The sequence below is a fragment of the Mustela nivalis genome (genome assembly GCF_964662115.1).
Source record: "Mustela nivalis genome assembly, chromosome: 10".
Taxonomy (NCBI): domain Eukaryota; kingdom Metazoa; phylum Chordata; class Mammalia; order Carnivora; family Mustelidae; genus Mustela; species Mustela nivalis.
The window spans coordinates 89,467,816-89,492,402 of record NC_139029.1 but is presented as its reverse complement, the minus strand read 5'-3'; the positions used below and the strand labels follow the sequence as shown (position 1 = coordinate 89,492,402).

The following is a 24,587-nucleotide window of genomic DNA, read 5'->3' as shown; positions in this document are numbered from 1 at the left end:
TGTATTAACATATCTGAGTGAGACTGGAGAAAAGAATTCTTTAGAGGGTATAGGAATGGGGGAAAATCTAGGCTAAGAAAAGGCTTTCACTGTCTTCTTTGGACTTGAAAGTATAGAATATAACCTTAGCAAGCCTAATAGTTGATTTGTAGAAATTCAGGGAGAAATATTTACTTATAAAATAATTTCATAGAATTCCTATAATTTTTAATGAATTTTTATTAGTGGTTTTATTATAGTCTTTATGTATAAATATAGTTTATTCCCTTTTGATTTCATAAATGTTGATGTTTTCCTATATAAGGTATGTAACATTTTAAATGCAGCCTAAATTCAGATAGTAAGATGAAGTTGGAACGAAAGAGAAAAATTAGAGAAAAAAGTTTACAGGAGAGTGGAGAGAATAGTAATGACCATTGCGTATCTACAAGTTGTAAGGTTATGTGCTGATCCTTGAACTCCCTGAAAGAAGGGATTTGTCCATCTTGTCTTGTATCTTTGGTATCTATTCTTGTACCCAATTTGTATCTTTGGAATTAGCTTGTTTAACAAGGTGCTTAGCACTAGTATAGGCACTCAGCCAGTGCTTAGTGAATGAAAAAAGTAATGGAACTTGAATATCTCACAGATGATCTCAACTAATACAACAGACCTGTTAGAGAAATATGATTATTCCCATTCTGAAATAGAGAAACCAAGACTCACATGGGTTCAATGATTGCCTAATAATGACAATTCCAACACCAATGGCATTCCATTGTGACATATCAATCATATAAAATTAAGAATGTATTTTATTTCATTGGTGTGTCACTTGCCAATAAATAGCAATAAATCAGATTTAGTGAATAATTGATGCATGTGAAGCATAATAATATTAGTACAATTTCACTAGACTGAGTACTATCCTATGGAAGAAGATAAAATTATCTACATTTTGTAGTTTGGGGTTTAGAAGTCAAGTAAATTTCTTAAGGTTACTTAGCCAGTAGGTGGGTGATTTGAGCACAAGCCTGTGTGATCCCCATATCCATTCTTAACCCCTATATTTCCTTACAGCCACATAATTTTTGATGGGAGAGGCAGGACTTGGATACAGAGTGGTCGTTCCTGGTTATTCCCCTGTGTATCCAGTGTGTATAGTATGTGTGTATGTATGTATGTATACATGTAGAATTTTGTGTGTCTGTAGTTATATATGTCTATAGCACTTGCCTTGTGAGGCGATATTCAGGACATAGACCAATAAACTGTTACTATAAGATTTGGTACATTTTTATAATGACATGGTTTAAATGGTATATAATGTCTGAGAAAGAATGACCAACCTTATCAGGAGTTGTCAAGGAAAGCTTAAGAGAGAAGCGTAATTTGATCTGGTGTTCTGAAGGATGAGGAATATTCTAAGGACAGGAAAAAGAAAGAAAGAATATATCTATTATACAAGAACTTTTCTTTAATGAAAAGGACACTACCAATAATTGCAGTAGGACAAAGAGCTTAAGAGCATCCATGATAAATCAGGACAGTGGTCTTCCTACAGAAATGCCATTATAGGTAGAGTAACTACATTTGCAAATTAGTTTAAAAATCATATAACACAGTATTGAGTTGGTATTAGATAAGAAAATTAAAACCTCTCACAAAACCTCCACCTCTACCATATAGGACTATAGTGGCAATGGATAAATACTGCTGAAGAAATAGCCTGTAATTACATACCTAGTAACAGGATAGTTTTAGAATGATCTAATAGAGAGGATTCTGGAATGATCTAGTACAGTCTGTTCAAGAAATTGTATGACCTAAAAGTGTATTTGGTCTTAAGAAAAATGGCTGAGATGGGTACAGACTTGGAGACTGCAGGAATAAAGGTATTAGATTTAGAAACTGCCTATTTTATTCTTTATTACTGTCAAAATACCAATACCAATAGCATTTTTCATAGAACTAGAAAAGATAATATTAAGATTTGTATAGAACCATAAAGACCCCTAATAGCAAAAGTAATCCCAAGAAAGAAAAACAAAGCTCGGAGGTATCATAAATCCAGATTTCAAGATAGGCTTCAGAGCTGTTGTAATCAAACAGTATGGTACTGGCACAAAAATAGACACATAGATCAAAGAAATAGAATAAACCCAGAAATAAACTGATGCTTATGTGGTCAATCTGTGACAAAGAAGGCAAGAATATACATAGGGCAAAACACGATCTCTTGAACAAATGGTGCTGGGGAAACTGGACACCTACATGCAAAAGAGTGACTCTGTACCATTTTCTTGCGGCATCTATAAAAATAAACTCAAAGTGGATTAAAGACCTAAATGTAAGACCTCTAAATCCATAAATATCCTAGAGGGGAGCATAGGCAGTAAATCTGACATTGGCTATGGCAGCATTTTCCTAGCTATGTCTCCTAAGGCCAGAGAAAGAAGCAAAATTAAATGATTGGGATTACATCAAAAAGCTTCTGCACAAAGGAAACCATCAAACTACTGAATGGGAGAGAATATTAGCAAATGATATATCCAATAATGGGTTAATATCCAAAATATATAAAGAACTTATACAACGCTACACCCAAACCCCACAATTAATCCAATGAAAAAATGGGCCGAGGACCAGAATAGACGTGTTTCCAAAGACCTTACAGATGGCCAACAAACACATGAAAAAGTTGTTCAACATTATTAGTCACCAGGGAAATGCAAATCAAAACCACAGTGAGATGTTACCTCATACTAGTCAGGATGGCTAATATCAGAAGACAAGAAGTTAGGATGCCTGGTTGGCTCAATTGGTTAAGACTCCAGCTCAGGGGGGCTCCTGGGTGGCTGAGTGGGTTAGAGCCTCTGCCTTTGGCTCAGGTCATGATCCTGGGTTCCTGGGATCAAGCGCCGCATGGGGCTCTCTGCTCTGCGGGGAGCCTGCTTCCTCCTCTCTCTCTGCCTGCCTCCTTGTGATCTCGTCTGTAGAATAAATAAATAAAATCTTAAAAAAAAAAAAAGACTTCTGCTCAGGTCATGATCCCAAGGTCCTGGGATCAGGTCCCATGTTGGGCTTCTTGCTCAGTGGGGAGTCTGTTTCTCCCTCCACCTGCCCCTCCCCCTGCTTGCACACACATACTCTCTGTGTCTCTCTCTCTGACAAATAAAATCTTTTAAAAGAGAGACAAATAGCATGTGTTGGTGAGGTTATGGAAGAAAAAAAAAAACTGGTGCATTTTGGAGAATGTAAATTGGTGTAGCCACTATGAAAACAGTATGGAGGTTTCTCAAAACATTAAAAATAGAAATACCACATGATCCAGTAATTTCACTAGTTATTTATTCAAAGAAAAGGAAAACACTAATTTGAAAAGATATATGGGCCTTTAATTAATCTATTAATCCCCTGGTTATCAGGGTTTTTTTACACAGAGTACAGATCTCCTGGTTATAAAGATAGCAGAGTTTTTTTTTAAAGGCCAAAAAAAAAAAAGGGTGGGGGGAAGAAACCAAAGGAGATTTTCTATACTCAATTAGGATGTATTTCTGCTTGATTAAGTGTTCTACTTGGTTGATATTTTCAGAAGGAAATATTATATTGAAGTAGTGGTATTAACACAAAAGTGTATATGTGCATGTATATATAAACATACAGATAATGTGTATGATACATACATAATATAGGTCAGTTATAAATCTGATCTTTAGTTCAGATCTTGTCGTTAACAGTGTTTTTAGTGCAGACCCAGTATACTCTTACTTAATTTTGAAAAACTGCAACTTATTTTAATAAAACAACTTGTGACATAGTAGGCAGAGCTAAAACCTGGAGCATAAATCATAAGGAAGTCTCTCAGGTAATAGAATAAAAAATGAGAAGTATAATTTGCATATAATTTGGGGTGATACTAAATTGGGAAGAGTGTGGGTGCAGATAGAATAACAATTAGGTTAGAAATGTGGGGACAAATAGAATGTAATTTGGCACCAAAAAAAATGAGGGGCACCTGGGTGGCTCAGTCGTTAAGCGTCTGCCTTCAGCTCAGGTCATGATCCCAGGACCCTGGGATGGAGCCCCATGTCAGGCTCCCTTCTGGGCGGGAAACCTGCTTCTCTCTCTCCCACTCCCCCTGCTTGTGTTCCCTCTCTTGCATGTCTCTTTCTGTCAAATAAAAAACAAAACAAACAAACCTGTTGATCTATGGCTGAATAATTTTGTTCCAAAGTTACTTAGTCATTTCAAATTTGTTCAAAGTTATATAGAACATTTGTAATCCTGTGTAAAGAAGCCCACTGAAAGACATTAAGAGATAAAGTAAGAGGGGTGCCTGGGTGGCTCAGTGGGTTAAAGCCTCTGCCTTCGGCTCAGGTCATGATCCCAGAGTCCAGGGATTGAGCCCCGCATCAGGCTCTCAGCTCAGCATGAAGCCTGCTTTTCCCTCTCTCTCTGCCTGCCTCTCTGTCTACTTGTGATCTCTGTCTGTCAAATAAATAAAAATTTAAAAAATTATAAAAAAAGGGATAAAGCAAGGGATGTTCTCTTTTGTAGGTGAGAAAAGAAAGAGGGGAGGGTAGGTTGTATGGTCTAGAGCTAAGTATTATGCTGATCTGAATAGAAATTGAAACATTTGTTGTGATTGTTGTTTATTCTTAGAGTGTTTTCCTCCAAAATGCATCTTTTTGTCTTTTTACATTTTTTTAAAAGATTTTATCTTTTTGTCTTTTTTTAAATGCATCTTCTTTCTGAAGTTGAAGTTACTTGAAGTTACTTCCTTGGGGCAGACCCCACGTTTGCTGAAGCTGGCAGGTGCCTGAAGTCTGGTTTTACTGCCACTATAGAACCTGTCATTGCCTCCTCCCCAAAACCCCCCATGCTCACGGATGCAGCATTGTTTGCCAGGGGAGAGTGCTAGCAGGGGTGGGTTTGACTCTACCCTTAACCTTGGGTTATTCACTGTGTCTTCATTCCTTATGAATAGAGTAAAATAATAGTGTCTTCCTCAGAGGGTCATTGTATGTATTGACTGAGTTACTCCATGGAAGGTGCTTAGTGTCATATGTGGGACACACATATTTGTCTCTTGCTATTGTTTGTAGAGTCAGAAGCATTATGACGCATTGCCTTGTCCTCTCTGAGAAGTGAATCTTGAGTTGCATTTGGAATCTGGCTCCTGTCTAGTTTTCTGGCCAGTCATCTCTTACACTCTCTTCCCTGCTCTGGCTGTAGAGGCCATTTGAACTACATTTCCTCCCCAAAGCTAGGCCTTTGCTTCTCACCAGGTACCATTTATTATCGCCTTTTGTTCATTCTTGTACATGCATTTCAGCCACTTCCTTGGAGGAGTGAATCTTAACCTACCCTCCTTAACTGGACGGGCATTCTTCCTTTGTGTTACCACTAAACCTGGAGGTTGCCTCTCTACTTACTACACTGGAATGGAAATGCTCTCTGCTCCGTTGTGTCTCTCCTGTCCTTCCCTGGAGGGCAGGACCTTGGCCCCCAGCTTCCTTGCCTTGGGCAGTATCTGCAGGGGAGGAGATAGAATGCCATAGTTGTGAAAGGCATGGACTTTGACCTTGGAGGTACCATTTGAAACCTTGTTCCATTACTTAAGGCCATGTGACTTATCTTGGTTGCCTCATCTGTAAGTGGGAATTTTAATAGTACCTACCCCATAGCACTAAGGTCAGATTAAATGAGTGGGGAGAGACTCAGGCTTTACTTTCCCCTCTGTTCTTTTCTTCCTTTCTGGATCTCCTGCTGCTCACATTCTGATCTGGCTGTACCACAGGGTGAGGTGGATATAGGGAGCTATACAGCAAAGGAGGGAGAAGGTGGGGACTCCTCAGGGACTCGTGAGGACTTCTGTGGCTCTTTCTCAGGTGGCTGTTTGTAGGGGAGCCAAGACCGTGAGGTGGAGTTGCCTGCAATCAGATCTCTGTCTCTCTGTCTCTCTGTCTCTCTCTTTTTCTTTTTTGGGTATACAGCTCTTTTCATTTTAGATCAGACTCAAGCACACTGTTTCATTCTCATTACCTGGATTCACGGATTTGTAGAGCTAATATCTAAAAGCAACACAGATTTGTGTCCATAAGCTTTTTCCTCATTTTGAATGTTGTCTGTAATGAGGAATGACCACAACTCCCCTCCTTCTGTGGTAACAGGGTAACAGGATTCTAATTCCTGGTCACAGGGAGTGGCTTTCTAGGCCAGTGTGCTGTTCCAAGGATGTTCTACATTGGAAGGACAGTCCATTTCTCACCTAGAATAAAGGCACAGGAGACTCCGGTTTTCCTCCGATGGCACCACCATCACTACCACTCTGCCTGCTACCACTACTTCTGTTCCACCAAGATTACTAGTACTGCTCTATTGCTAAACTCTTACTACTACCACTCCCATGCTACTCTGTTACCATCACTGCTATTGCTAAATGGTTACTACAACTACTTCCATTCTACTATGATTATGACTATCACTACTATTGTAGCTATGTTGTTACCGTTCCTACCACTATAAAATCCTGACTTTTAGTTACTGCATTCTACTGTCTCTTAATGGTCTGTGCAAAATGAAATGCTCTTTTTGGCATTGCTGTAATAGGGAGCCCTGCAAGGAAGTCTTCTCTAGAATGTAGAGTGGGCCATATTTAGTGTGCTTTGGGCTAGCTGGAATAGCCCAAATAGCATATAATAATGTGGTTGAGTGTTACTTTTTCTCCTTAAATGCATTGACATATAGTGCTTTCTTTAGCAGGTTAATGAACTTAACAAAACAGATGTTTCAGGCTAATTTTGACCTCTGCATTTCCCAGGCATTCAGGTTTTCAGTGCAAAAACTAGAAACACATAAGTAGAATTAAATGCTATTTGTTAACATTTTCCGGGTCCAAGGGCTAAGGCTGGGGTTGACAGATAGATAACCTTTTTAAGTTGTGGCCAAGGGTGAGGGGTACAGTACTCCCTCTTATGAGGACAAGGGCTGTTGAAAGCAGCGAAGGGCTTGTGTGTATGATGGTGATAGTTGGCCAGGAATCCTGAAAATCTGTTAGCAGGCTACCATTGAATATGCACCAGAGGCTGGCAACCCAGTCTAGAAACGATGCCCAAGAACATAACTGCTTAATAACTTAAAATCTTTATTTTACTTATAATTATTAAGATCATGAAATTCTAAAGTTCTTGGGGGTAACTTAATAAAGAGTAGCTATTGATACACTAATATATAAGTAAGGGGATATGATGACAGTTTAATGTAAAATTTCCCCATGAGTTCCCTGGCTACCAAGAAATGGTTGCTGTTTATGTTTTACACATACACTGCATCATGAATCATTCATTATTTATTAAAACCACGTGTCTGTGGGTACATAGGTGAAATAAATGTAGTCTCTACTTGCAAATGTTTATTGCATGTGATAGTTGGGAGAACAGATAGAGTGAAGGTGGTCATTATCACAGGTGTGACCCAGAGTGCAACAGAGTACAGGATGCATGAGTTCTTACAGTTAGGCCTGCAATTTGGAGTTTGGTCACTTTCATAAAGTTACATATGACCCATAAAAGTTTTAATCATTGAAGAAAATAGAAAATAAGCATGCAACTTTAAATGTTATGGAGTGACTACATTTATGACTAATTTTTTTTTTTATCCTTTAAAAATACTTTGCAGCCTAGACAGCAGTCAACATGGCTTTTAGTTTATTGAAAATAGGGGAGATTTGATTTAGTGACTTGAGCACAAAATTGGAGCTAGGACAAACAGTTCCCCTCCCTTCCTGGACTTCTTCCTGCATGTTCTTTAGGGTCTTCATTTATTTATAATAATAGAAGCAATAAGAAAATTATTTGAAGATACCGTGCAGTCTTGAACTGATGCTAAGTGCAGCATCATTATTTTATAATTATTCAGAAGGCATCTATGGGTATGATTTCTTTACAGAGCAGTGGGGACAGTGCCCCTTCTGTTGGGATCTGCTGAGTCACAAGGGAAAAGGACAAAGCCCCTATACAAATAAAAATTCTTTTTCTTTTGCCTTTCTTTTGTTTTCTTTCCAAAAGATGTAGAATTTAGCTCTCTTAATTTTATTTTATTTTGTTTTTTTAAGATTTTATTTATTATTTATTTGACAGAGATCACAAGTAGGCAGAGAGGCAGGCAGAAAGAGAGAGGAAGGGAAGCGGGCTCCCTGCTGAGCAGAGAGCCCAATACAGGGCTTGATCCCAGGACCCTGGGATCATGACCTGAGCTGAAGGCAGAGGCTTTAACCCACTGAGCCACCAGGTGCCCTAGCTCTCTTAATTTTAAAAGGTAGATACAGAGGGACAGCGAAGATACAGCTAAAGGGACAGAAATAGAAGACCCCAGTAAGAGAGAAACTTGATTTATTACTGTTTTCTTTACATGCCTTCCTGCCTTACTAGTTCTTCAAAGGATGATTGATTCCTTTGGAAAGGGAAGGTGGAGGAGTTAGGATGACAGGGGTACTAGGTAGAGCTTGACAAAGTCTAAGCTGAGGCTTGGCTCACAAAAGAAAACTCTTGTACCTCCTGTTTGTCAATAGGCTTCCTCAAGTTTTGCCTTTCAAAACTGTCAGTCAGAGGTGCCTGGGTGGCTCAGTCATTAAGCATCTGCCTTCAGCTCAGGTCATGATCGCAGGTTCCTGGGATCCATCGAGCCCCGCATCAGGCCCCCTGCTTTTGGTGGGAAGTCTGCTTCTCCCTCTCCCTCTGCTTGTGTCTCTGTCAAATAAATTAATGAAATCTTAAAAAACAAACAAACCTGTCAATCAACTCATTAACAACCACTCCCAATTCAAATTATTTAAACTCTCAAATTCACTCTCCACTTCAACGGGATAATGAGCGTTCCATCAAGAAAGGTGAACTGGAAAGGCACCTGGGTGGCTCAGTCAGTTACACATCTGTCTTCAACTCAGGTCATGATCTCAGGGTCCTGGGTCTGAGTCCTGAGTTGGCTCCACTCACAGCAGGAAGCCTGCTTCTCCCTCTTCCTTTGCCCCTCCCCCAACTCCCTCTCTCTCAAATAAATAAAATCTTAAAAAAAAAAAAAAAAAAGGAAAAGAAATGAGACTCCAAGGACTTCTGTCTTCATCAGGCAGCTTTGGCTGTTGATGGTCCTTGTGAAAATTGTGGTAAGTCAGCAAGTGTGCATGGCAGTGAAGCTGTATTAGAAATCATCAGCCTTCCCATAAGTTACCACTTCTCGGTTGTGATTGAAATAGCTCATTTCACAACAAACTGTGGAGGTTTTTTCCTGTTACATAGCGTCAGTTAACATAACTGGTCCATTTTTTGTTAATTTTACAGAAGTAGATGCTTATTTTTTCAAGTAAAAAAGGGAAATGATCCCACTTGTATTCATATCATTGAGAAAGTCAAAATGGTTCTTATGCACAAAGAGAAAAAGGCAACCGTACACCTTATAAAAAGGGTAGAGGAAAGAGGAAGGTCGTCTCAGAGCTTTATAGTGAACCTTTGCAGTCTGACTTTTAAATGTTTCCTTTCTGGAACATCACTGTTACTAGCATAGAAGTGGTCCTGTGGGAGAGGCTGCACCTTGAAAAGCCTTGTCTGTTGTGGTAGCTATCTGGTGATGAAACATTATCTAATCTGGAGATCTCTGTATCATTTGAGGGTGTCCTAGACCTTGATGGTATTAAAATTTCTTTGAAGGTTATCTGCATCTATTGAGTGCTTTTCTACCGTTTAAATTCTTCAACTTGTAATAAATAAGGAAGCTGCTCATGTACTTCGGAGGGGAAGGGTGGGTGTGGGGGGCTAAAGACCACTGCCTGTGCTGTTAGAGTGCATCACTCATCACTGGATATCCCTGACATGCTCCCTCGACGCTCTCTCATTACTGGATCTTCCAGATGTTAAGACAAGAACTAACTGTCTCCCATCTTGGCTTCTTTTCACACACCCTGTCCCCCAGCTGCTAAGCTACCATTTTTAGAGCATTCCTTTACTGTAGGTGCAGAGCCCATGACAGAGCTATGGATATAATTCCTAGTTCTTCTCTCTTCTCTCTTTCCCCACCCACTCCAAGCATATTCAGTTACTGGGTATTTCCTTTCCATATTACTTACAGACTTTCAGTTCCTCCTCCTACCATGCTAGTCCCAGTCCAAATGGCCATAATATTTTTGTTAAATTAATATGGCAGCACCCTACCTGTCCTGTCTTGCCCGCCTAACCCATATCATCACCCTAATAAAGAGAAAAGAAAACATTTAATCTGTATACCTCAAAAGAGAGCTAGAATAACACCATATAAAGATGTGTGCTCTGTAGCAAGAAGGTCTGGATTTGAATCACGACACTATTACTTTAGCAAATGCAGTTATATAGCCTTGAGTAAACTCTGTTTGTGTGAAAGAGAAAATGAAAACTTTCCTGATGAGTTTTCATGAGGCTTAAAGGACCTAAACCTTAGCATAGAGCTTGGTATACAGCAAACACTCAAAAATTACTATAATAATAAAATGCAATCTGAGTGTCCTACTATTCTATTTAAACCCATTGAACCTCACCATGTCTTCTAGAAGAAAGCCCACATCTCTTTGGCAAGCCTTGTAAGCCCCAACTCCCCTTTCTAACCCAGCTCTAGCTACTGCCCCCCAGAGGGTTGTGTCCATTCGGTACCACTTCCATTGCCCCCAGCAGGCCATGCCTTGTCTTGTGCTCATACACACATGCTGTGCTGTTTACCTGGTAGTCCCTTGTACCCTAAGTCTGGCATCTTCCTTTCCCTTCCCTGAATGTCAATCACTCTTCCTATTTTTGTGACTGACTCTCACCTCTCCTTCAGCTCTCCTCTCAATGGTCACTTATTCCAGAAAGCTGTTTCTGATACTCCAGGACTCCCACAGAACCCTTGAATACTCTCTATATGGCAATTGCCACATACTGTGTAATCGTGCTGTCACTGGTCTGGGGGCTCTGCCCTGCCAGGGTAACTCTTCTGAGGACAGTTTGGATCCTATTTGCTTTTTAAAAATACCTAGTTCTTGGGGTGCCTGGATGGCTCAGATGGTTAAGCGTCTGCCTTTGGCTCAGGTCATGATCCCAGGGTTCTGCATCGGGCTCCCTGCTCAGCAGGAAGCCTGTTTCTCCCTCTCCCACTCCCACTGCCTGTGTTTCTCTCTGTCATATAAATAAAATCTTAAAAATATACCTAGTTCTTGGGAGTTTGATTCCATTAACATATGTTTAATAAATTAAAGCAGTACCCAATCGAATATAAGTTTTATGAACTTTTGTGATGCCTAGTATATAATCTGCACCTCAGTAGTATTTGTTAAATGAGAAAATGCTGTTTAGACTTTTGTATATCTTTAATTTTGGTAACTATCTTGTGTGTATACATTTAATATTTAAAAAATCCTGAAGTTATTTAGAATTTTGATTCTTAAAATTTGAATCCTAAATTCTAAAAATTCCTAAGGTTATCTCTTATAAATTATATGTAAAGTTGTATAATTTTTTTTTTATCAAACATCAAGTTTGGTTATGAAATAATGAGCTATATTTTTTCTTGTGTGTCGTAAACCATCTCTGAAGGCAGAATGTTTTAAGCTACCACAGATGATACAAAGGACAATCATATGGCTACTACTCTAAAAGAATTTATAAACTGGGGAGAAAAAAGTTATACTGAAGTAAGTGTGTCAAAACACCAATCACATCTCTAAGCATAAAACAAGCTCATGTATTCATCAGTCATCTTCAAAAAATTCTACTTTCCTTCATCTTAGCAGAATAAGATAAGAGTTGGCTTATTAAGCATTCCACAAAGAAAAGTATAGAATTACCTGAATGGTGCATTGGAGATCATTTAGGCCAATCTGGTTTACATTAACTCTTTTGTGGTGGATTGCTTAATCAAAGGATAGAGTTATTGGTCTCTGATAAAATTGGCCCATGTAACCTGGGAGCAGCCTAGTGCTCAGACATTTGTTTCTAAATACCATTTACCACATAAGTAGGAATGGACTTGCTCGGAGAAATGACTGATTCCAGAACTAGAGCAAAGGACCTACGTGGGTTTGGGACAATTTGATACAAGAAATGGCATTCTGTTAAAAGGACACAGGAATCAGTTTAAAGGGACCTCCAAATGGCCAAATTTGGGACAATATGAACTTAAAAAAAAAAAAAAACAAAAACAAGTGGGAAAAAAGGGAACGGGAGGGAGGGCACTGAAAGCTCTTTTTGTAAGAATAACCACCAATGGGGCTCAGGTCATGATCCTGGGGTCCTGGGATCAAGCCCTGCAGCCGGCTCTCTGCTCAGCGGGGAGCGTGCTTCCTCCTCTCTCTCTGCCTGCTTCTCTGACTACTTGTGATCTCTTTCTCTGTCAAATAAAAAAATAAAATCTCAAAAAAAGAAACCCACTAATAAAAATGGAAGGAATGATAGAATCAGAAAAAATCACTATTTTGTAGTCCCAAGTGGATTAATCAAAGCAAGGGTTATTAGTGAATGGTAAATCATGGTGAAAAATTATTGGGAAATATGACATGGCACCAAATTAATACACATAGGATTTTTATTAATATAAAGGGGAAGATGTCCCTTTATAATAGATTTGGCAATAAACATTCTAACCAAGTGATCAAGCTAGCACCAATAATAGTGGCTAAACTTAACATTTTGTATCTTTAAACGTTATGAAATATGAATTTCACAGTATGAAGTATTTTTGCCAGAACTGTTTAATTTATATTTAGACTTAGCTTTTGGTTCACTGGAAATACAAGTGATGGAGAAACAGGTTTAACGATACCATGAAAATAAGACAAATGCAAAAGGTGGGACCTTCTATGACTTGTCTAGACTCTTCAAAAAGTCTATGTCTTAAAAGGCAGTGGGATTTCTCAAAAGATACTGCAAAAATAAAGCCACCAAATGCAATGGATAAAATTTAATTGGATCTCACTGGGGGAGTACATAGCTTAAGGAGACATAGGGTGGGCAACTGAGGAAATTTTAATATGAAATAGATATTAGATAACATAGAATTGTTAATTTTCTTAGGTGTGATAATGGTATGTCAGAAAATATCTTTATTCCTCGGAAAAGCCTATTGAGCTATTTAGGAGTGAAGTGTTGTGATATCTGTGACTTGCTTCCACATACTTAAAAAAAATACATCTTATAAATAAAGAGTTGGCATACAAAAGCACATATATAGGGGTGCTTGGGTGGTACAGTCTAGCTCTTGATTTCAGCTCAGGTCATGATCTCCCGGTCTTGAGATCGAGCCCGGAGTTGGGCTCTGCTCATTGTAGAGTCTGCTTAAGGTTCTCTCTTCCTCTCCCTCTACTGCTCCCTCCTCCCTCTTGTGCTCACACGTGCGTGCTTTCTCTCTCTTTAAAAGAAGTCTTTAAAAAAAAAAAGCACGTATATATGACAGTATGTTCCAGTTGTTGGGTAGGTGAAATGTTCATTGTACTCTCTTCTCAATTTTTTGGTTAGAAATTCTTTTTTTTTAAAATTTATTATTTATTTATTTATTTATTTTTAAAAGATTTTATTTATTTATTTGCCAGAGACAGAGGGAGAGAGAGAGAGCGAGCACAGGCAGACGGAGAGGGAGGCAGAGGCAGAGGGAGAAGCAGGCTCCCCGCCAAGCAAGGAGCCGGATGTGGGACTTGATCCCAGGATCCCGGGATCATGACCTGAGCTGAAGGCAGCCGCTTAACCAACTGAGCCACCCAGGCGTCCCTGGTTAGAAATTCTTAAAAATAAACTGGAAAAAGAACAAGCTCAGTGTGATGAAAACAAAATCTACGTCTCGGGAGTGGCAGGCAGGCTGTCCGTACCAGGTTGGCCAGTGCTTCTGCAGTGGTATTGGGGCTCACTTTCTCCAGCCCTCAGCTTCGTTCCTGTGCATGCACAGGGATGAGCACCTGTGAACATCAAGTGGAATATGATCCTAGTGATATTAGCCAAACTGGGTAACTGTGAAAATCTCCAAATAAGATTAGACAAGCTTGAGGCAGAACCACTCGTGTTACTCATTTTTAGCATTTCCAGTGTCTGGAATGTTGTTCAAAAACTGTTGCCTGAGGAAATACCTACAGGGAAGGCCAAATTTGAGGATTGCCTCAAAAAAGTAAGAGGATTCAAGTGACCTTTTCCAAATCCAGTAAATATTTGTGGAATTTAATAGAACTGAACTAGTTAAGGGGCAAATAAAGTTAAGGTTGGTTCTAGAAGTGAGAAGACCTATTTTTTTGTTTTTGTTTTTGTTTTTGTTTTCCCCCAATATGTGGCCCAATCCCAGGACCCTGAGATCACGACCTAAGCCAAAGTCAGAGGCTTAACCCACTGAGCCACCCAGGCATCCCAGGAAGACCTGTTTTTAAATGTGTATCCAGTAATGACTGCATTTCAGTTTTTTCTTTTCTTTTCTTTTCTTTTCTTTTCTTTTCTTTTCTTTTCTTTTCTTTTCTTTTCTTTTTTTTAACTTTTCAGAAATAATCCTTGCTTTTCTGAGTTAAGGAAGCACTTGGGTGGAAGTTTACTGTAGTTTTTCCTACACAGGATGAAATCTGGGTTTGGTGAGCAATCTTCAGAGGGTGGCATGCGTAATTGTGCTTCTCCTTGGTGAGCTATGAGTTGGGCACTTAATTATGTAAAAAATATTGCAAGAGAGCAGTTGCATAATCCCCAAGAGAGTAATTATTGTCTATCTTGGCAGAATGCAAGGCTTTTAATCTGTAAATAAGCAATCCTATGTGGAAGAGCTACATGTAGAGTGATTTTGCGTTATAAAGGTCTCTTATGAATTTTTTAGAGTGCAAGTAGTGACTCCATGTGCTGAATGGCTTCTGTCTTTGTGCTTCAAAGGGTTCATGATGCTTCCCCTGTGGTTTTAACCTCTCCTGAAATATTTAAGCCTCAGAGAAGGATTCCTGTAAAGGGTCAAACTGCTTCTAAGTTAAGCCTGTGAAAAATCTGAATGTTTCAAATACCAAGGAAGTAAAATGTGCTTTCTGTAAATTAAAAAACCAATAAGAAAACAAAACAACAAAATAAAACATTGACGGTGCTTAAAAAGAGAAGGCTCAGATTAGCTGATGGGTTTCTCACTTATTCGAGGATAATGGTCTTATGTGTGCCCCTGCAGCTTAGGTCTCCAAAAAGCAGTGATTCACTTTCAGGGTATGTGTGTATTTTGCTTATGTAGGTCTGAGTCTTTGGGATACTGAAAGTAAATTTTGTTTTTAAAAATTGTCAATAGATCCACCTTCCCTTTTGTTGTAGTGTTGATGAACTGAGCCTTCTCTCTCCAAGTCAGACTTCTCCATGGGAGCAGTGTTTGTCTACTCAAGGACCTCATTCTGGCGACTCGCCTTCTCTCTTGCATGACTAACTTTCCCCTCTTTACTGACTTATTCTCATCAAAATAAAAACATGTCGTAACAGCTTCCATTGTTTTTAAAAAGGCCTTCCTTGACTTCTCTTTCTCTCTGACCACCTCTTCAATCCTCTGTTCCCCTTTGCAGCAAACTCCTTAAGAGTCTATATTCTATATTCCCTTTTCACTTCCTCTGTTCCCATCATCTCTGGAACCTGCTCCATGCACCCCATTCCACACAGAACTTGTTTTTATCAAGGTATACCTGTAACCTTCACACTGCCAGAGTCCATGGTCAGCGCTTGGTCAAATCTTACCTATCATTAGCTAAAAGAGTTTATCATGCCTTTTTTTCTAGAAACACTTTACTTAAGGGAAAACCTGTGCTTCTGGTTATTACCCTTCCTCATCAGTCACTCGTGATCAGCCTTTTGGTGGGCTCTTTTCCTGATCTCCTAAGATGACTCAGTTCCAGTCCTCTCCTCTGTTTTCTCATAAAGTCCTCTAAGGTAATATGGATAAAAATGTTCTGTTGGAGCGCCCGAGTGGCTCATTGGGTTAAGCCTCTGCCTTCAGCTCAGGTCATGATCCCAAGGTCCTGGGATGGAGCCCTGCATCGGGCTTTCTGCTCCATGGGGAGCTTGCTTTCCCTTCTCTCTCTGTCTGCCTCTCTGCCTACTTGTGATCTCTGTCAAATAAATAAATAAAATCTTAAAAAAAAAATTCTGTATACTCTAAAACCTCCCAATTTATGTCCGTACTATATACCTGTATCCTGGACTGCAGATTTGTATATCTAGCTGCCTGCCCCACATCCCACTGGATGACTAGAGGTATCTCAAATTTAACATAGTCAAAATGTAACACGTGGTCTTCGCATGGTTAGGTCTTACCCTCCTATCTGCTTTTCCTATCTCCATGTTTGTTCTTCCTCCTTTCCATCTATGTTAAAAAACAGCAGCCTGAAATACCCCTTAAAATATCAGGTCACATCCCTCCTCTGCCTTAAAGCCTTCAGTGACTCTTGTCTTGGTCAGAGTCAACAAGGTCCTTTATCATCTGACCTCAGACCTTTCTAGCTGCCTCCTACCTTTTTCCCTGTCACTCACTCTGCTCCAGCTGCATTGCCCCCCCCTTTATTTTTTCTTTCTTTCTTTTTTTTTTTTTTTAAGATTTTATTTATTTATATGACAGATAGAGATCACAAGTAGGCTGAGAGGCAGGCAGAGAGAGAGGAGGAAGCAGGCTCCCTGCGGAGCAGAGAGCCTGATGTGGGGCTCGATCCCGGGACCCTGGGATCATGACCGGAGCTGAAGGCAGAGGTTTAACCCACTGAGCCACCCCCGTGCCCCTCTTTCTTTCTTTTTTAAAGATTTTATTTATTTATGTGACAGACAGAGACCCAGCAAGAGACGGAACACAAGCAGGGGAGTGGGAGAGAGAGAGAAGCAGGCTTCCTGCCCAGCAGGGAGCCCCATGTGGGGCTCAATCCCAAGACCCTGGGATCAGGACCTGAGCCAAAGGCAGATGCTTAACAACTGAGCCACCCAGGTGCCCATATTGGCCCCTTTCTTAAACACACCTTAGATATTCTGTCTCAGGGCTTTGCCAGGGGATGCTACTTTAAGTTGGAATGCTGTGGCCTGTACTTCTGCCTGGCTTGTTCCTTCACCCCCTTCAAATCTCTGCTTATCTGCTCTCTTCCCACTGACACCTTCTCTAATCATTCATTTAAGCGCCTCCCCACCCCCTCCCACCAGTGCTCCTGATCCCTCCACCTGACTTTTTTCCCCATTGCACTTACCACCATATGAAAATAAAATATTTCTTTTGTTGGTTTTTGTTGCTGCGTTTTTTCTCGTGTGTCTTATTTTATTAGAATATAAGTTTCATGAGGGCAGAAACTTTATGTAACTTCTTCATATATCCCCTGTGCCCAAGCAGGTACTCAGTAAATACTGCTGAAGGATTAATTGCAAAGCAGTCTCAAAAGTTGGTTGATTCTTTTTTTTCCCTTGTCATTTTTTTAAATAGCATTCTGTGTAGACAGAGGATATAGAACATTCAGAATGATTCACTATATACTAATAGCTATTTTCCATTCCTCAGTTTCTCTGTTTGAAGAACATAAGGACATTCCTCACGGCCTGTTGCGAGACCTTTGGAATGAGAAAGAGTGAACTCTTTGAAGCATTTGACCTGTTTGATGTTCGTGACTTTGGAAAGGTAATCACATTTCCTTTTCTTCTTTTTCCCCCCACGTTTCATTTTCTATGTGTTTTGTTTTAGTGGAGTACATTTTATCAAATACTTAACCATTTTTTGCTGAAGGAGGACTTGTGACAGAAGTGGTCTAGGTAGTTGCATTAAGTAATTAAATTTCACACATAGGTGACTTAGCAAAACAAAGGACATTGTCCAAATGGGGCTAGAATTATTATTATTATTTTTAAAGATTTATTTATTTGAGAATGGAAACAAGAAAGAGTGAGTGATGGGAAGAGCAGAAGGAGAGAATCTTAAGACTTTCCGCTGAGTACAGAGCCCAACTCAGGGCTTGATCTTACTACCCAAACCAAGAGTCGGATGCTTAACTGACTGAGCCATCCCCGTGTCCCAGGACTAGAATTATTTTATTTAAAGCAGTACAAGGAGAGTCCTTTACCCCAGAAGTAGCTTTTTCAATGAGCTACCTCAAAAGATAGGACTACTATTTTCCATCTTACAAATAGCCCTCCTGTCTTTTCTATATCTAAAAGGCACCTAATTTTTGGAAGTTGAGAATGATCTGCTGCCCCCTCTCTATTTTGATACTCAGGTAGGTGATGGGGAAGACATGAATCCAAAATGTTTGAGATTTTTCAGTAATTCTTATTGGTTGCATTTCAGCAGATACATGTTAGCTTGTTGAACTTCGACGATATTTGCCACATGTAAATTGTTCTAAGATTTGCTGTTATTATTTATATATACACCAAATATTTATGTGTAATAGGTGACAGAAATTATTCTCTTAAATGCTGTGTTTATTTTTAAGTGATCAGGCAGAAATAAACTTTTTGCATGTAAGAAGTCATAAAAAAAAGTAATTAAGGTGACCTTATTTTGGTTCCTGATGACATCATTGCATTATGAAAACAAGAACATGAGAATTAGGAAAAACAAAACTAAATGACACTGAGAAGTTTGCCCTTACTCTTGTAATTCCAATGCTAGTATCTCATCAAAAGGCTGTTTGAGAGTGATGCTTCATTTGATTTCTAAGATATAATATTTCAATTATAAGGTGAAAACCTATAGCAATAGATTGATTTGCTTAAAAATGGGAATAGATTGCACAAACTTCAAACAGACACGTAAGAAATTAGATGCAGAAATTTGATGCAACTATGGATAAGGCACCCTGCCCAGGGAGAGAGAATCCTTGGTTTCTTGACCCAGAGTCCCTTTATCATTTTCTGGAAGTCATCCGTCTTCTCCTTCATCAGACTGTCAGTCTGGAAGCCTGTGCAAAAGGAAATGGGTATAAGAGCATGGTTTCTAAGATTCTTTTTTCCTCTGGCAAGCTGTGATTTAACAGTTTTGAGGCCCCCAAAAGTGATGGAGGATAACACGGTAACCAAAGCAACTGAAAACCAAGCCTTGTGGGGGTGGCGGTTGGGAGGTTGGTAGCATATTTGTCTGTGGCTAGGAAGTGAAGCCATGGAGATGACAGGGAGTCAACTAGAATTCCAGGTGAGGTGGAGTGGATTGTCTTCTACGTTGTTAACCCTAAAAAACATCTTAACAGCTTAAAAAGATGTTCTCTTTATTCTTTGACTCCTCCCCCTATTTAAAAAAAAAAAAAAAAAACAACAACAACTCCTTAATCTTTTTTTCACTCTTTTGGGGAAATGAAAAATGAAAATGAATTAGGGAAATGAAAAATGAAAAAAAAGATTAGACTTTTAAAAGCTTTTCAAGGAGATCTTCATTTTTCATTCAGATTTGCAAGAAATGGTGTTGACAAAGACTGGGAAATCATCTAAATTCTTTGGAAACACAGTGGCTTTATAGTGGAATACCACTGGGCACTTACACAACGGAAGCTTTGTAGGAGTTGAGATAATAGAGTTGAATGTGAAGGAGTAAACTGTATGCTTCTCAAGGGTAAATGTGTTTCTGTCTACTTAAAATATTTTGGCAATGATAAGTCTGAAACAGAGTTAAGCTTGGGGATGTCCTTGGGAATTTGATCCTGTACTCAGCACTCTAAAATTACATATATTTTTGCTACTGCCAGCATTGGTGCAGTATCTCTTCCAAAACTATCTGGCCTCAATAAATCAGTGAAAGTTAAAGAAGCTCTTTCATACCTTACTAGTATTACTGTCATTAAACATTATTACTCTAAGCAAAATCATCAATCCCACCACTTACTGATAACTTTCAAGATAATTGGTAACTTCTCAGTCTTTGTATATATATATACACACACATAAATATACATATACACACACACACACACACTTATATATATGACCATTAATCCTCACAGTGGCCCTCTGAGATGTCCTATTCAAATCACACATCTAGTAGAGATTGGAGCAATAGTTTGAACACAGAACTGGCCGATTCTCCCTGGTACCATGGTGCAAGCGTTCACATAGTGGTCCAGTGCTCTGTACATATTGACCCAATCTTCATATCAGCCCCATCATGTAGGTACCATTGTCATCCCTATTTACAGATCCTGGACTGTAAGTGACAGAACTTGGACAATTCATGCAGTTTTAAATTTTTACATTTAAAAAATGTGAATAGTATGTTGATGTAGACACCAAATCATTCCTCATGTTGTGACTATAAATTTTAAAAGGATGTAGACAGGTTAGAGTTTTTCTCTTTATTCCTTGGGATTTAATTAAATTTGCAATTAATGTACAAAGAGAATATTTATAACTATATGCCTCTGTCTGCCTCGATTCATACAAATAACAAATCTAGAATTCATGTATATTTGGCACCTTTTTGCCTAGGAATATATTAATTATAATAACAGTATCTAATGTTTTTATAGCAATTTGAAGCTTTGAGAGTACCTCATATCACTGACCTTGTTAGAGTTTCGTTATAGTCTTGTGGAGGAAACAAGCAAGTCTTTCCCTTTTTCAGATGAAGAAACTAAGAGATGGGGAGATTTAACAGTGATTTTAAGGTGTCCTTGGTTCGGATCTGAATCAGACCTTCTGACTTCCCCGTCCTTGGTCTCTCTTGTCTGCCATCTGCATTTGGGTCTCACTGCTGTGTGAATGCACAGGGAAAAGGATGAACTCATGGGAGAAAACCAAAGGAAGATATGAAATTAAGAGAAGTGATCTGTGACTTGGCATCTAATTTTTTTTTTTTTTTTAAGAAAGAGGAAAGAGGGGGCACCTGGGTGGCTCAGTGGGTTAAGCCGCTGCCTTCGGCTCAGGTCATGATCTCGCGTCCCGGGATCGAGTCCCACATCGGGCTCTCTGCTTGGCAGGGAGCCTGCTTCCTCCTCTCTCTCTCTCTGCCTGCCTCTCTGCCTGCTTGTGATCTCTCTCTGTCAAATAAATAAATAAAATCTTAAAAAAAAAAAAAAAGAAAGAGGAAAGATTTAGGATACTGCATGAGCCTTTAATAAAATGGGTTGTTGAAATTAAGAACTCTATCTGGATAAATGTTTCACACATTCTCATCATGCAGTCAGTTTTGAGCTAACCTTCCCCTACCTCCCCATTGTGGTGTAGGCTGCTCCCTAAGCCTTGCCTACATTATCCCTTAGTTCTAGATTCCAGAAATCTATCCTGAATCATAGGCTTTGATACGGATAGGTTTTCTTCTGGAACTTAGGAAAATTCTGGGAAAACAGGGGAATTTATGAAATTAAAAAGTATAAGTGATCTGTCACTTGACATCTACTTATTCTATAGATATGATTTAGCATACTGCATGTGTTAACACAAATGAATGAAAGTTTTTCATTTAATTTTTGAGATAGTGAAGAGCACACATTTTGTGCAATCTAGAAAGGCTTATGATAATTTTGCCTTTCCACATTACTTTTAATTCCTAGTATTGAGCTTTTTCCCCAGTGTTAGGAGAATATTCATTTCAATTCAAACTTGTGTGTCAAAAAAGTTAGAATAGTTCTGAACGTTTTCTATAACTTGATTTTGTTTTTCAAATCACATAGGGATGGGGGAATGAGTTTACTAAATTAGAAGGTTAACTTTTTTTTTTTAAAGATTTTATTTATTTATTTGACAGAGATCACAAGTAGGCAGAGAGACAGGCAGAGAGAGAAGAAGGGAAGCAGGCTCCCTGCCAAGCAGAGAGTCCGATGCGGGGCTCGATCCCAGGACCCTGGGATCATGACCTGAGCCGAAGGCAGAGGCTTTAACCCACTGAGCCACCCAGGAGCCCCAAACTTTTTTTTTTTAAGATTTTCTTTATTAGAGTACACATGCGTATAAGCAGGGGGAGTGGCAGAAAGAGAAGCGGATTCCCCACTGAGCGGGGAGCCCAGTGAAGGGCCTGATCTCAGAACCCTGGGATCATGACCTGAGCAAAAGGCAGACGCTTAACTGACTGAGCCAGCCAGGCGCGCAAGTTGACTTTCTACTAAAAAAGCTTCATCTGGGGGTGCCTGGGTGGCTTAGTTGGTTAAGAGTCATCTCAGTTCATGATCTCAGGGTTGTGAGATTGAACCACAGGTCAGGCTCTATGCTGGGTGTGGAGCCTGCTTAATCTTCTCTCTCTCTCCCTTTCCCTCTGCCCTTCCCTACCCCAAAGCAATCTTTTTCTGATTATATAATTTTAAAAAAAGTTAAAGTTGTCCTAGTTGTCTTCTTTCTTAAGAAATGTAATAAACCACTTCCTCCCCTAGAAAATTAGCAGTTATTAATTATAATACTTTTTACATTGCAACAGGCTCCATAAATTTCTTCACTTCCATGCTGCATAGATGATCTGCCATTCCTCTGTTCAAACCGTCATGTTCCAACTAACGATTTTGCTGTTTGGAAAGGTTTCCTACTGAGCTGTCTGTTGGCACATTTACAGTGCGGAAGCACATGGGATTTTTCTTTAATGAGGCCATTTCTAGTGAGTAGTAGAAATCCCATTGCTGCTGTTGTCCAGATGAGTGATGAAGTCAGTTCCTTCCTTTGGTTGCTCTGGGTGGTGTAAGGGCCTGCTTCTTGTTACCAGCCGACTTCACGTCTGTTGTTTCAAGTGTTGTTAAGCACCTTTCAAGTGTAAGATGATTTATCCATTTATCTCTGGATTTGTCCATGACGCGAGCCAACATATTCTTCCTTTTTTCTTCAAGCCAGTTTTCCTTAGATTTCTCACTTTTGGTGGAGAGAACTAAGTGATTCACCTGCTATTGTTGATCATATGATTTCAGTTGTGTAGATAACTCTTAAAGTTCCACACAGCTTGGAGACCATTTGGTAGCCTCTACATCTTTTATCGTATATAGAAAAGGAGGTATGAAGACTGAGACTTAGAACATCTATTTTGCCATGTATAAATAAGGTAGAAGTGTAGTACCAGCTTTGTGGTGAATGCTTTCTTGTCCTTACCATTGACTCAAACAGTATCATAGATCTTCAGGTCTTCAAGAGACGAAGTCATCAGACACCCTTTTCCAGTCTGTTTGTGCCCTACTGGGTCAAGCAAATGGACAAGCATGCCTCTTTAGGCTGGGAGCTCACTTCTCCGGTGGCCTCCAGCTGTATCTATGTTTTTGGGCCATACAGATAGATCTGAAGATGACCTTAAAACCACAGGGTAAAAAGGACTGAAAGAGGGCTCCAACACATTGATCTGGGGTTGAATAGGACTTGGAGATATTCGTTGATTTGTACAAAATTGTCCAAGAAGTCAAAAAACACTATAGAATTCTGTGTGACCTCCGGGTTCTCACTTCATTCCTCTGAACTATAGGTTCCTCATTTATAAATGGGATAATAATTTCTATCACACAGAATTATTGTGAAAACAGGCTTTATGTAAGATCCTGGCATATTGCTCAGGAAATGATTAAATGAACCAATAGATCTAGTATAGAACCAGTAGTTTGGGTAGATACAGGTCATTCAGGGTTCTAAAGGTGGGTATATGTAAAGTCAAAAGGAAGATTCTAGTGGTGTTTTTTGTAAATTTACTTGGTTTGATACTTTCTGGCTCGAAGTATTAAGAAAATTATAATATATATGTATGTATGTATGTACACACATGTATGGTTATTTATAACTTACATTTTCCTAGGCTTTTGTGTTAAGACTATGTTTAACTTCGTCCAGCTTCCTGCTCAGCGGGAAGCCTGTCCTCCCTCTCCCACTCCCCCTGCTTGTGTTCCTGCTTTCACTGTCTCTCTGTCAAATAAATAAAATCTTAAAAATGTCTAACTTTATTTTTACTTATTTATTTATTTTTGTGCATAGAGATTAGTTGAAAGATCTGCAGGGAAGCTTTTCCTGAAGGTAGCTGATGCCTTTCCACTCAATAAATGTACCCCCCCCACACCCGAATATAAACCAAATTAGCAGCTCCATCAGATTCAGGGCAGGAGATGGTCTGGTTCTTCACCTTAAAAAATAAATTGCCATTTAAAAATAAACTTGAGGGGCACCTGGGTGGCTCACTTGTTAAGTGTCTGCCTTCAGCTCAGGTCATGATCCCAGTGTCCTGGGATCAAGCCCTGCATTGAGCTCTCTGCTCAGCGGGAAGCCTGCTTCTTCCTCTCCCACTCCCCCTGCTTGTGTTCCCTCTCTTGCTCACTGTATCTCTCTCTGTCAAATAATAAATAAAATCTTAAAAAAAAAAATAAAAATAAACTTGAACTTGCTGAGAAAACCAAAGGATACATGGTTAATCTAATGTAGAAAAAGGCTTGGAAATTGCATAATGGAAATTCACAACTGTCTATACCCTCTCCGTTAAGAGGCATTAGTATGTATCCCCTCTTCTCCCCCTTCCCGCCACCCCAGTTTATTAGCCCAGACCTGCTGCTATCAGGCTGCCTTGACATTGTGAACTCAAATTTCTGGCCCATCTGGAATGCCTTATAATACATCTTAGGATAATGTTTGCTTGGGTGTGTCTTATAGTTGGTGTGTTTTCACTTTTTCACCCTTTGCAGCCTGACTTGGACATCTCGGGGTGCATGTATAAAGGTACAAGGACTTCTT

General features: G+C 39.4%; 1 protein-coding gene across 4 annotated transcripts in view; it reads left to right on the top strand.

Moving 5' to 3' along the window:
* Positions 1–24,587, top strand: part of VAV3 (vav guanine nucleotide exchange factor 3) — a 357,610-nt gene that overhangs the window by 70,000 nt on the left and 263,023 nt on the right. For all 4 annotated transcript variants that reach the window (XM_082688262.1, XM_082688260.1, XM_082688261.1 and 1 more), the window contains exon 2: positions 17,491–17,607. In XM_082688262.1, coding sequence (XP_082544388.1) covers positions 17,491–17,607 — 117 coding nt within the window. The remainder of the gene's footprint in view (positions 1–17,490; positions 17,608–24,587) is intronic.